Source organism: Pimephales promelas, chromosome 19 (genome assembly GCF_988280905.1).
Source record: "Pimephales promelas chromosome 19, fPimPro1.hap1.1, whole genome shotgun sequence".
Taxonomy (NCBI): Eukaryota; Metazoa; Chordata; class Actinopteri; order Cypriniformes; family Leuciscidae; genus Pimephales; species Pimephales promelas.
Genome location: NC_142787.1, coordinates 30,396,220 through 30,411,139, shown reverse-complemented (window position 1 = coordinate 30,411,139; position 14,920 = coordinate 30,396,220). Strand labels below are relative to the sequence as shown.

The window sequence follows — 14,920 nt, the reverse complement described above, 5'->3', positions numbered from 1 at the left end:
ATTGCAATAACAATATCATCAAGACAACATGAAAGATATAGGCTACATGACTTATAATGCTTCTTATTTGTAATAAGGCCCAAACATTATTGTTATTAACTGCAAGGTAAACTGAGGTGAACTAACTTTACTGTCTAAGCTTTGTATAAGCACTTCTGTTGTTATATAACATTGCTTTTTAGGTAACTTATAAAAGATAGAGTTCTGCTAATTTGAAGCGACATGTGAAGGTGTTTAGGTTATTATGGTGCTAGTATAATTGATATTTGTCATCATTTGAGTTATTGTACCCATATTATTTTTACTTTAAATTAACATCTGCTTATTTTCTGTGTTTTCTCAAACATCCGGTCTTTGTTTTATTTTTGTTTATAATCCCGCCTTAACATTTATAAACTAATTCAATGAGATTAACAGAAGAACAGACCCTCTGAAAATATATGGAGTGACTTCAATAGAGAACAACGTTCAGCATGAAATTGCATGTGTAAAAAATCTACGACGTGGTAAAAATGTCAGTCTGATTTTTTGACACATTTGATTCCCGTTTTTCCTTTCAATACTTTATCTTTGCTCTCGTTATGAACCACTTATTGAAGCAAATGAGGACCTTTGTTAATGAGAATCTTTATACAGGTCAAAAAAAGTCGTTGTAAAATGAATGTAGGAATCATGCTTAACCTTTGAGCCCTTGCAACTTTTGTGGGAAGATTAATATTGTAATGAGTGTCTAAATGCCATGCAAATTTCTGCCAAGTACCTGCTGAAATTAAAAAGCTAGGTGGCAATCTAGAAAATTAGATACATATTTTACCTAGCTTTCAATCGCACCTCAACCCTTCGTCTTATATTTAATCTTAATGAATACCTGATTATCATACCTGGCCCTGCAAGGCACACACATGCACCGCCCCCTTCAGCACCGCCCCAATGCTCAGGATGCATATTCATCACTTATACACACATGTGTAATATATATATATATATATATATATATATATATATATATATTATGTGTTTAGCATATGTTAGTAAGCAGTATTAAATTTAAACACATGGTTTCAGTGTTCAGTGCCTTTATTATCTGAGAAATCCACATCATATCTTGAATAATTAATGAAACATATAAAATAAGACAAATACTACTTACTAAAAGAGCTGTTAATCTAAATGTAACAGTCAGTGAAATTAAACAATCTTCTTTCTATTAAGTAATATTATCAATAAAATTAAGAGAAGAGAAGAGGTAAGACAAGACTGAACAAAAGAGTGTAGAAAAGACGAGGCAAGAAGAAACAAGGAAAGAAGGGGAAAATGAGATAAGAAGAGATAAGAAGATGAAAGTTGAGATGAGTACAGGTGAGACGAACTGAGACAAGAAGTGACAAGTTGAGCATAGAAGAGATGAGAAGAGACAAGATGAGGCAAGATGGAATTAGGCTGGTGAGACAAATTGAGAAGAGATGAGAAAAGAAGAGACAAGTTAAGCATATTCTAGATGAGAGAAGACAAGCGGAGACAAGTTGAGCATAAAAGAGACAAGATGAGAAGAGACAAGACGAGGCAAGATGGAATTAGGCCGGTGAGACAAATTGAGAAACATATTCTAAACAAGAGGAGACAAGTTGAGCATAAAAGAGACAAGATGAGAAGAGACAAGACGAGGCAAGTTGGAATTAGGCTGGTGAGACAAATTGAGAAGAGATGAGAAAAGAAAAGACAAGTTAAGCGTATTCTAGATGAGAGAAGACAAGTTGAGTATAAAAGAGACAAGATGAGAAGAGACAAGACGAGGCAAGATGGAATTAGGCCGGTGAGACAAATTGAGAAGAGATAAGAAAAGAAAAGACAAGTTAAGCATATTCTAAACAAGAGGAGACAAGAGGAGACAAGTTGAGCATAAAAGAGACGAGATGAGAAGAGACAAGATGAGGCAAGATGGAATTAGGCCGGTGAGACAAACTGAGAAGAGATGAGAAAAGAAGAGACAAGTTATGCATATTCTAGATGAGAGGAGACAAGCGGAGACAAGTTGAGCATAAAAGAGACAAGATGAGAAGAGACAAGATGAGGCAAGATGGAATTAGGCCGGTGAGACAAATTGAGAAGAGATGAGAAAAGAAAAGACAAGTTAAGCATATTCTAAACAAGAGGAGACAAGAGGAGACAAGTTGAGCATAAAAGAGACGAGATGAGAAGAGACAAGATGAGGCAAGATGGAATTAGGCTGGTGAGACAAACTGAGAAGAGATGAAAAAAGAAGAGACAAGTTATGCATATTCTAGATGAGAGAAGACAACTTGAGCATGAAAGAGACGAGATGAAAAGAGAAGAGATGAGACAAACAAGTTGAGCATAGATGAGATGAGTCGAGACCAGAAGAGACAGTTGAAGCATTGAAAAGAAAATAGAAAAAGCAAAAAAGAGAAATACAGAGATGTGATGTGAAGATATAATGATAATGATTAGACAAAGTGAGTAGGAAAGGAGTCATAAATGATACAACAAGAAGAAGCGATACTGGAAGAGAACGGGTGACAAAAGAAGAGTCAAGTAGAGAAGAGATGAGAGAAGTTGAGCAAAAAAGAGATGACAAGCTGGGAATAGAAAAAACGATGAGTTAAGACAACACTAGAAGAGACAAGTTAAGCATCAAGACCAAAAAAAAACAAACAGGAAATATAGACATGTAACGGACAAAGATGAGACAAAGTCGACAATACAATATAGAAGAGAAAAGATGAAACAAAAGACAAGAAGAACGCAGACAAGGTAATATTATATTCATGGATGAGACAAAGGAATGTTTTGAAACGGATGAGACGAGGTGATCCGCAGAGGAAGAGAGTTGATGTTTCTGACAGAGGCTAGTCATGTAAAATATTACACTGAGGCCAGAAGCAGATCAGCAGCCCCTCTTGGTGTAATGAAATGTTTCTGCATTCATTTCCACCTCACGCAAATCAATAACAACAATAAATTACAACTGATTTTAATTGAATGTTGCTTCTAATTTTACTGTCACTCGTGATAAATATTTATGTCTATTACGGCATTTTAAATTCATTACACTCCCAGATCTTTTTCACTCAACGGATTGCTACATACATCAGCAGTTCAGTAATCCATTTGGGCTGTGACACGTGCCAAAAAGTTGCCTGACTCTTAATTTAGGGTAAAACATCACCCTTTAATACTACTTAAGAAAAGACAAGCTGTCACTTGAGTATGCTCCACGTACTTAATTTCTCCGGGAAAGCCACCACAGATGATTTAAGGACACTCTTCTCACACTTGCTGCCAAATCACGGGTGACTGGACCTTTTTGTGAGAGCCTCGTGCTTTCGAAGACACACACCGGCTGTGTGTACGGCACTGTCCATCAACAAAAATTACTCTGGGAGAAAAGTGGCCAAAGGAGGTTAACCGTTTCGGTCACGTCAGACTGAAATGTGTTATTTCATTTTTCAACTCTAGGGTTGTGCTGTCGGCTGTCTTCAGCGCTTTGAATGAGTGATGTGGACTTGCGATAATGGTGAACGTTACGTATAGAAGGGTCCTGTTGTCCAGTAAAGTGCCTGTTTAGAATCTCAAGGTGACCTGATTTATTTATTCAAATGAATCCATCCATTTGTTTTAAAACATTTTTTTTTATTATTGTACTCTATTACTTTTTTCTTAAATTCAAAAAAATCCTATTAGATTCTAATTAAATGAAATGTCTTATTTAAAGGTATATCTCACCCAAAAACCTTCATGTTGTCCCAAACCATGTGTGACTTACCCTAACCCTATAATATAAATGAAGATAATTTGAGTTTGGTAACCAAATGGTTTTGGTTACTGTTGACTTCCATTGTAGAGACAAAAAAAATACTTTTTTTTTTTATATATTCCACAAAATAAAGAAAGTCATACAGGTTTTGAAAGACGCAAGGGTGAATAAATAATAACAGAATTTTTATTTTTGTGTGAACTATCCCTTTAAATCAGAATAAATTAACCCTAAAACCGTAAATGGGAAAAAATAGTTTTGATTTATTTTTTAAAAAATACTTCCCTTTATCTGAGCGGTACAAGACTTGGCTACTTTTCCTAAGTTTGCCTCCTGAACACACACACATTTTTTTTGAATCAATTCTACAATGTTAAGTGGGTGAAAAAAAAAACTCCTTAATCTTGTATTTGGGTCAAAAATGGGCACCCATAGAAATGAATGGGAAAAACTATAATTTAGAGCATTCTAAAATAAGCCAAAATAAGACAGCAAAGTCACTTCATCTTTAGGTTTTAGCTCTACGAACTTATTGGAATGATATTTTAATGTAGTTAAAAAATTAAGAAAATAAAATGGTACTTTTTGGTACAAAATGGTACATTTGACAGACTTTCAATAAAAAAGATAAAAAAAATACCTCAATGTTTACATGCATTTTATCAGCACTAATATGTATTCATCAGGCCATTTCTGCATCGCCCATGCATTCACGGACTGACACACTCTGATAACTGATCTCTAATTTAATTTATATTTACGGCGAGATTTATAATGCAATAATGTCCTCGTGGATGTTTCATTTGGAGAGTTTACGAGGGGCCTGACAGATGGTGTCATTGTGCGTTGCTTTGCCACCGCTCACCTCTCTCCATACTCAAGATGGCCACCTTCAAAAAGAGCCGAGGGAGAAATGAAATCAACTGTGAAGTCTCCTTGAATTCCACTTCAAAGTTGCAGTTAAGTATGAAAAACTTTGCCACAGTATTTCGAAATCCCCGACTGAACCAATGCCAGATCTTTGAACAAACACGGGCGGGAAAAGCCTGTAACTTATACAGTCTATAGTTATCGTTGTGGTGGCTCTGTTGATGAAGTGTGTACTCTTTCCTTGTCAGAATCTTAATCTACATGTAGCCTACTCTACGAAGTGACAACAGTCAAGCGGGAGATGGTAGGGCCCGTCCTTGGAGACATCTTTACCCAACCTGAAAGTATTAACGGGCAACAGAAAAGTAGACGCGCTCTCCAAACACAGAAGCTGTGAATGAGGACTTTATCTCCACCGGCTCTTAGAAGTGGGCATCAAAGCCTGAGGAACTCACAGAAGACTATGACTAAAGGTGCGGGCTCTCGCAAGATAAAGAGCGCTTGATTCTTGCGGAAAGCATTGTAGCGCTCTTCGCCTTGATTTTGCTTTCAAAACCAGCCAGAACTAAATGCCTCTGAACATACGGGGTGATGGCACACGATGAAACCCAACACGAAATGATTTCAATCCACACAGGTTTTGCTTTTCATTTCTCCCTCAGATTAGAAAAAAAAGAGCCGTCTCCCCCAGAGAACAAGCCGTTGACATGAAGACACCCCTCCATCACAAACACCGCGACAAACTCTCTTGTTCAAAGCATCCCTGGTGCGTCAGATATGAGAGAGAGGGAGAGCGAGCAAGGGAAGAAAAAAGGGTTCTCCTGTTGTAAGCCATCTGTCTTGTTTTCCGCTGTTGGACAAGACATGCTTAAAGGAAGATCAAGTGTCACCAATCTGTCTTATTTGAAGCTATAAACACCTGTCCTCATTCCGGCCTAAGAAATAAGTATCAGTGATGTTAAAATCAAGAAAGCTGTGGAAAAGGAAGGTCTTAAGGGTTATCGGTGCTGGCTCTTTCTGTTTTGGGAGATATGGTCATCTCTCTTTGTTTACCAATGAACTACACCACACACACACAAAAAATGTTCTCGAGATCTGCAGAAAATAGAAAGCGAAAATAGCACGCTTATACGAGATGATTTTTCAAAACCCTTGACTGGCGATGAAGAAAGCCTCAGAAACATCTGGAACATGCAGATAGGAATATTCAGAGAATAGACCAAGCTGCTCTGAAATATATTCTCCGGTGCATTCTGGCATATCTCGAGATAAGGAGAATGTTCTTGAAATGTATGAATTATAAGTGGGCAACCCCTTAAGCTTCTAAAAAAGGCCCGTTGTTTTGTTTTAGGAGCAATTGGTTCAGAGGCTTACTCTGTAGTTTAATCATCTGACGGAAAGAAAACTGGCGAAAGTTCTGTGAACTTATAACGTTCTTTTACAATGTTCTTTTAGTTTGTTTCAGATGCCAGTTCCCGTCTACATGTTTCGGGTTCAAATACTTCTTAAAAATCAGTACCATAGAACACAATCTGGATTTAGGACTGGACTGGGAAAACAAGCAAAAAAGCATATACTGTTGTGAAAAATAACTACGTGAGGTAAATAACTGCAGTCTTTATTCAACATAAGCCAAAAACTGTATAAAACAATACCGGACAAAGAATAAGTGAAGCTGAGGAACTTTTCCATCTTTTGGCGCTTTTTTGGTGGCCTAATTTAATTTAATACTTTGATGTACACTCAAGAAAAGGTTCTATATAGAACCTTAAAAGGTTCTAAAGCGCTACGTATTTGGAACCCCTAAAATTTTCTATATCAAAATTCAAGATATGGGGGTTAGAAAATGTATATATTTATAGCATTTTATGTAGTTAATCAATATACACGAAGAGTGCCATTTAAGATTTTCTCCTCCAAAAATCAGCATGATTAAATGATATTAAGTTTAATAAACAATAATTTAATTACAACTACAAAATATTGCATAATAATAGCCTATAAAGAACCTTTGTGCCAAACGGGAGAACCTTTTTTAGCATAAAATGTCATTTGGAGTTGAGTAAAGAACCCTGCTACATATGTAGAACCCTTTTTCCTAAGAGTGTAGGCCTATAAAGCCAAATTTTAATTTATATAATTAGTCGATTCGTTTAATTTTACATCTTTTTTTGTGTACAATTGATATAGGCCTAAGCTAATTTAAATTTTAATAGTGTGCACTGCGCAAAAGTTCAGTTAGGTTTATCAAAATCTGGACATTTAGCCTATGTATATATATATATATATATATATATATTTTTTACATTTTTGTTTATATCATTTTTTGTTATATTATTAGGTCCATTTATTCGTTTAATTTTACAGCAGTTTGTGTGTACAGTGGTTATAAGCCAATTTAAATTATTATCGTGTGCCTTGAGCAAAAGTTCAGTTATCAAAATGCTGGCCTATAGTTAATTTACTTTTAAAACTTATATGTATATTTTTGTTTATATACATTTTATTCATATTAATTTATTAGGCCAATTTATTCATTTAATTTCACAGGACTTTTTAGGCTACATTCTTGCATAGGCTAATTTGAAATGAAACATTTCTGTTTGGAAAATGTTGATGTTGGTCTTTAGTTCTTTGTAAGGTAAGGCTGTGGTCTAACCTAAAAGTGAAATACAAAGTACAAATAAGAGGCTCAGGCTCCTTAGTGGGCATTGGCTCTGGCTCAGGGTCCGTGGTGGGCGTAAGCTCCCCGTCTGCAGTTGACGTGCAGCAACGTGACGATGGATGTTGGGTGGGGCTGGTGGGGTGTATGGACAGGACATTACACCTAGATGAACAAGATTCACAATCACATAAGCATTTGTATGATATAAAAAATAATTAATCATAATAAATCAAATAAAATCACAACAACAATAGTTTTTCCCTCCGCCATATTTTAAGTTTGTGGCCCGCCCATCTCTGGAACTTTGGTTTCAAAATTATCACTGCTTTCCAGTGGTAAATATGACTTGAGAGGGAATTCATTTTCAACTTTTAACTAGGAAACTCCTAGTTAAACTCTAAGAAACTCCTATATTTAGGCTATAATGATAGCACTTGAAGGCAGCATTATAATTCAATTAAAAAGCCTAAATGTATTCTTGCATTTATAAATATTTTTAATATCTCTAATGAACAGTTAGATGTCTTTAGTGTGTGTGTGTGTGTGTGTGTGTTTTAAATACATCTTTATAGCTGGCTGTCAGTGGCTGTGAGAGTCAGGAGGGTATTTTGACAGCTCATCATTAACACCTCTTCTCAAATACTGCTATTTGAAAAAACAATATTATGTTGTTGACAGCAGTTGGGAACATCAGCCATCAGCGAATAAAAAAAAAAGTTTAGTTTTTCTCATATCTAAAGTATTCTGATCCCTTTTCAATAGCCTAGCAGTATTTTGATTCCATTTTAATAGCCTTAGCCTACCTCGGGATGTCTCGTGAATAGATTGAGATTTAGATCTCTTAGAATGAGATTTCCTGCTAAAACACTCTAAACTTCCCAGTTTTTTAAAATATAATGGAATATTTCACATTTTGTGAATTAAAGACAATTAAACTATAAAGACTCGAACTTTATTCACTATTTTATATTTGTTTATTTGGATAGATTATAGCCTACTTGCGTAGTAGCCTAGGCATAAACATAGGCTAAACACTTTAACAACTTAATATTCACGAGCAGTGTCTTCAGGAAATCAAAGAATAGGACACCTGAATGAAAAATGTCAACAAAAAAACATTAATAACTTTTAATCCTTGTTCAAGAATATGCAGTATTTCATTTAGAAAAAGACTGAGTACATTTTTGGCTTCTGTGTGCTTAAATGGTACGTTGAAGTGTACGTCACGTTGTGCGTGTCACGTGACAATGTGTAGTTTCAAGATGGCTGCGGAGGATCTCCCATCTCAATTTGATGTTGTCATTCTCGGAACAGGTACGAAATACCTTCGTTAATATGATCATTTTCAGGCTTTTCTGAAGTGTATCTTGTGCCCGGTTTCGCTATGGAAAATGGCTGTTGGATGACAGTCTCTGTGTTTTGCTACAGACACAGCGACATGATATGAACGCTAAAGCTAATGTGTGTTTTGACATAGCCTATATGATGAGGAACGGTATTTATATATTTCTTTTGACAGTCATTTCACTGTTAAAATGTGTGATAGGATGGAAACGGAAAGATATATAGAATATCGTGTGACAGGCTGGTCATGAATGAGAGATGCTGAATCACAGATGAGTTGGAGAAGGTGATGGAGGAACATTGACATCACTGTGTTTATTCTGTAGCCTATGTCACTGTCATCCCTTAGTCTAGTTACTTCATAACTGTGGATCATAATACTTGAGTTACATTCTGTTTTGATCCGTTGCTTAAATTGTAAATTGGCCGTTTTTGAAGAGACACTTTCTCAAGTACAAGCATAGCATGGCTCAATATTAACTAGTAGTTACTTAATATTCATATCACTAGGATATATTGTCTGTTTATTAGTACTTATAAAGCACATATTAAAGCGTCATTCTGCATGACCATATTATACATCCCTTAATTGTACTCAATAAACAATCTTACTAACTATCATTTTACTAACTACAGTATGGGACACATATCATGTCACTAGGGTTGCCAACAAAAATGCGGGACAATTGTGGTTCTTTACAGGAAAATAAGGGACACTTAAAATATTTACTGTAGCCTATCACACATATGTCATGTCAGGTTTGTACAGTATGTGTTTAACAGGTTCCCAGACAAACACATTTGTTTTGTTTAACCTATTTATGTACAATTTAATTCTAAAACTAATTTTAAGGTCACACAAAAAAGTCTCAGTACACAAACCATAGTTCAAAATAATATCATTTATCTGAAATGAAAACATTATACATGCACTACATTTTAAAAGAAAGTACTAGCCTAATTTTATTCAGCAAGGACACAGTAGCTAGCCTAATCAAAAGTGACAGTAAAGACATTTATAATGTTAATTTTTATTTATTTATTTATTTTAGATTTATTTGAGATATTTTAGATTTATTTATTTTTCATCACAGAATCCTGACTGACTTTTTTCTTAAACAATAATAATAATCAGAAATGTTTATTGGGCAGCAAATCACATCAGCATATTATTCCCTCAGGAAGATTTCATGTTTTATTATTTGTAATTTATTATTATTATTTTATTTATCAGTCTGATATGTGTTTTAATGAGTAAGAATGTGTTTAGAGTTTTGCAAAAACATTGCTGGAGATTTGCAAAACTTGATTTTGCAGAAATAGTGATTTATTCGACAAATTGGTTTAGGCTATTTGGTTCAGAGAATAGAGTTTAGTGTTTTAGCAATTCAGAATAACTAATAATATCGCTAACTTTGTCTATATTGTTTTTTGTTTGTCGATTGACTATAAAACATCTGAAATTCACTGCAAATTGCTAAAAATAATGACATTTATTATTATATAATAAAAACTTTATTGTGTATTGTCTGTTGTCAATACAATATAAAAAACATCTGAAATTCTCTAAACCTTATGCCAATAATAATATGATTTTTTTATTTATATGATTATTAACTTATTAATACAAATATAATAATTATATGAACATAATATGAACAAATAATATGAACAAATATTAATAATTTGTCTATTTTTTTTGTCTATTGACCGTTGAAATTCACCAAATCTGATGCAAATTGCTAAAAAATAACGGCATTTATTATTATTAACACTTATCAATAATTTTAATATGAATAACAACTTTATTGTGTAATGTCTAGGGTTGGGAATCGTGAGAAATTTTCCGGTTCCGATTCCGGTTCCGCCAAACGATTCCGGTTCCGGTTCCGGTTCTACTCCCAGCACTTCGCCCACATGATGATATCGCATCGGCATCAGAACCGTTTTCGGAACCGAAACTTAGGAATTTTGCACGGTTCCGGTATTTTTTCAAAAACACAACCAGTTCTGGAAAAGAACCGGTTCTCGGTTCCCAACCCTAGTAATGTCAATATAAAAAAACATCTGAATTTCTCTAAACCTTATGCCAATAATAATATTAATTATTATTATTATGAACTTATAAGTATTAGTCATTTGTCTATTTTTTTTTGTTTATTGACTTTATAAAAACATCTGAAATCCTCCAAATCTGATGCAAGTGACAAATAATAATAATAATAATAATGAGATAATTATTAATAATTTTATTAACAAATTGGCCTGTTGTCAGTATAAAAACATCTGATGCAAATGGCAATTATTATTATTATGCACAAACTATTTATAACAGTTATTTACAATAAAATAAATATTACAATTAATAATCTCTTCACTGCTCGTTAGGCCAAAAAGTGAATAATAATAATTAATAATAATAATAAATAATATTATCATTAAGTGTTAATGATAATTATTTGATCATTTAATAAAATGATGCTTCAAGCTGTAAAAACAGATCTAATCATTTCTGATGACTGAAGTCAAAGCCAGTTTTTTAGGAGACACTTTTTTATTCAAAGCAATTTGCTAATACTTAAATAATTATTGATTACTGTAATCTGTGAATTTGCAGAGATCAACCCAGATCCCAGAATGAACAGTGAGTTTCACAGTTTAACATTCCCTGGCCTGGTCTAGAGTTTAGCCCTACTTTGATCTTTAAAGTAGTGCACATAAACCAGTTTGTGGTTTAGCGGAGCTGACCCTGACTCTGTGACCTGCTTCGGTGAATTGTAGGTTTGCGCTTCGGATGCTTCCCTGGACTCGAGTCCCCTGGAATGATACTGTCCTCGTTCTCTCCTGTGTCCTGATTCAAAGCGCGGAAGTGTGTTTATATGCAGGCCAGATCCTCAGGACAGTGCTGGAGCCGGTTTCTCCCCGGTGCGGGGCATTGTTCTTCGCAACAGGGAAGAAAAAGAAAAGAGGGGTTAGTGCGATCGCTAAGAGCAACGTTCTCGTGCTGTGATTGATGGTGTGCAAATGAATATATCTGGCCCACTTCTGGTTCTGCTCATGCAAAACCACCAGAGCCACTTGGTCCCAAGGCAACCGGTGACACGGGGACACTCACAGCCTGGACTAGTTCTGCTCAGACTCTGTTCCGTGTCAAGGTTGCTCAGACAAGCGTGCTTGTCCCAGACTCCCTAGTTACCCCTGTTTTTTGCTGCTGGATACAGGCACAAATGGGGATATGGACAGGGAGCAGTTGTTAATGAATACTGCGGCCCTCATAATGATGCCTGCTAGACTGTGTGAAGGACTGCGCTCCCGTCGGTCGCGCCCCGTCAGCTGGTGAACTCGCACCCGACCCGCCGGTCCCCAGAGAGGCCAGACTCGGGCTCTGCTGAGGTAGGAGCAGATGCCTGTGGACCTTTTCATTTTTTTTTATATTGTTTGGCTCAAAGGCCCTACAGTGAAATAGAATAATCAAGAACAAAACAGCAAACTGAAATTCCCCCTGCAGGCTTCAGGGTATTTTGCTGCAGTTGGTGACGGTGTAGTGCGGTGCCTGAAGCTGATCAGGGTCAATGGATGACTTTTATTACAAATACTTTTATATTAGGGTTGTCACTAGTAGCAGTGGTAGTTAAACGCCACGGTGTTCGACCTTACACCGATTACGTTTCTTGCCCTACTGCCCCCACTGTCGCGCTTTAGTAGAAATCAAATAAATTTAGTTCAGTTGGACAACGAACACGAGTTATAAAGTGAGGCGTGTCTGCTCTGCATAGTAAAGCAACGCAGAGTCACATGATGAGAGTGAGGCGCAAGGACTGATGGCGGAAGTCAAAACTTTTAAAAGTCAAACACACACATTATTTACTTAATTCCTGAATGAACCAGCTGTTTGAATGAATCTATGTAATTAATGACTCAATGACTTACTCATTTTGACATTTACTGGTAATATATATATATATATATATATATATATATATATATTTTTTTTTTTTTTTTAATTATATATATATATATATATATATATATTAGGGCTGGGTATTGAGACAAATTTCACAATTCGATTCGATTTCGATTCACAAGCTTGCAATTCGATTCGATTCAATATCGATTATTTTGGATATCAGTTACAATAAATGGCAATTTTTCTCAAGGGAATCAAATCTCTTAAATGCTGTAAACTATGGTCTATATATAGTCTAGTTGTAGCCTACTAGGCTTCATTACCCTAATATGAAGGTAATGTTTTGTAGCTATACAAACATTTAAATTACACTTTTATTTATTTTTATAATAAGAAGATTATATGAAATATAAACATTTAAATGGTGGCTGTCATAAAAACTTGCCAGATTTATTCAAATGTGCATTAAATATTGAAGAACACTAACGAGTGTGGACTAACGAGTTGATGTGAGTTTTCTGAGGTAAATATGACGATACATGACATTGATTACAAGCTGTTTAACTGACGTCTTTCCACGGTTGAAACGCTGATTGAGTGAATCAATGTGACATGATCCGGATTTCGATAAGTTGTACTCTATCTTTAACACACTTTCAGATGCTCGTTCATGTTTATTTGGCGCTGTGACTGGTATTATTAAGCCGGAAGAGAGATCAGCGCTGCTGCTTCTCCAGAGCGATCTCACGCCACAGCGCCAAAACACTATTTATGTTTTTGAATTTCTAAAGAAAATGGACGTAATTTGAAAATTGAGACTTTGTTTCATATCAATGGTAACAAAGCAGGACAAAGATTAGTGCGATTTGTTGGATGTGCGCAGCCGCGATACAATGTCTCATTCATTCAAATGAAACAGGATGACTAATCGATTCTTGAGATTTAAGAATCGATATCGGTTTGTAAAAATGAGAATCGATTAATATCGAGAAATCGATATTTATTACCCAGCCCTAATATATATATATATATACACACACATAGGGGATAGATTGCAGAAAAAGAAAATTGTTTATTTACATTTACTCACCCTCATGTTGTTTCAAACCTATATGCCTTTCTTTCTTTTGTGGATCATAAAATAAGACATTTTAAATAATGTTGTTAACCAAACTGTTTTGGTCTGTAAATATATCAATTCAGATGCATCTTATGAAAAAAAAAAAAAATCACGACCCATGAGCCCTTAAAGTTTTATTATCAAATAAAATGTTTATTTCTAATACTACTTTTTGTATTCCCTATTGATGATTTTCTCAACTTTAAATGATCTTTTGGGGGTAATTTCACTGCCAAATTGAATATGCGATTAATTAACGATTAATTAGATTGATTAATCAGCAAGTCATGTAATTAATTAGATTAAACATTTTAATCGCTTGACTGCCCTAGAAAAAAAGTACATTCTTGCAGTAATGAAAATCTAAGAATAATTCTCTTTGAGAAACTAAATTCTCCAGATGGGAATGTAGCTTGAAAATGTGCTTAAAATCAATTATTTTTATGTATATAATAATGAGTCCTAAAATTTGTCCTGGGCATTTCACAAGTGTCCAAGTTCACATACATCAGATGAAGGTCAAGGCCTATTTAAACATCATGTATGAATATAATTCCACACAAGCAACGTTTGTGTTATGAATCAAAAGTAGACTTTTTTTTTTGTTGAAGTGAGTTTGTCAAAATGGGTTTTCTTCATGTGACATTTAATCTGGAGCTGCCACTACACGTACCCACACATTTAGATGCGCTAATGCACAGAAAGATATTTTGCCAACTGGTGGAAGTCCAAAAGGTAACTGCATTTAGCAGTATCTCATGATAAATGTTCGCTGAAGCACAACGCACAGCAGCTGACAATGTGAAGGTACACGACTCTTTACTGTGGAGCATCATTAGAGGCTAAGCAATCATTGGCTGACAGGCCTGACTGAGATGCACGTTTAGTTCATCTCATATCAGATCTGTGCCCTCACCTGGCGCTAATAGAGCAGCAATGAAGAAAACAAGCCAGCCATTTCACTGGGCCGTTCTTTGAGCCTGGGTTAATGTAACTATTCATCATGCTTGGACCCCATGTGCCTTTAGCTTGAATAGCCTCTATTAGCAGTCATGTGATTACAGAACACCTTCACAGATATCCCTGTGCTCTTTTCAGGTGATTGATTTTCTCATGGCCCTTGAGCATTAGTGTGGAATTGATTGGTTAGTTGGCCCTCCGATGGGCGTCATAGTCACAGACTGCTCGCAGATTGTCAGTGATCGTTGTAACAGGGTTTATGTCTTTGAAACTTAATGC

General features: G+C 35.4%; 1 protein-coding gene across 2 annotated transcripts in view; it reads left to right on the top strand.

The window, feature by feature from the left end:
- The first annotated feature begins 8,538 nt into the window (after positions 1-8,538).
- Positions 8,539-14,920, top strand: part of chm (CHM Rab escort protein) — a 57,710-nt gene continuing 51,328 nt past the window's right edge. For both annotated transcript variants that reach the window (XR_016147611.1, XM_039676649.2), the window contains exon 1: positions 8,539-8,624. Coding sequence is in view for 1 of the 2 variants with exons in the window: in XM_039676649.2 (XP_039532583.2) it covers positions 8,558-8,624 (67 nt within the window). In the remaining variant the exon portion in view is untranslated. The remainder of the gene's footprint in view (positions 8,625-14,920) is intronic.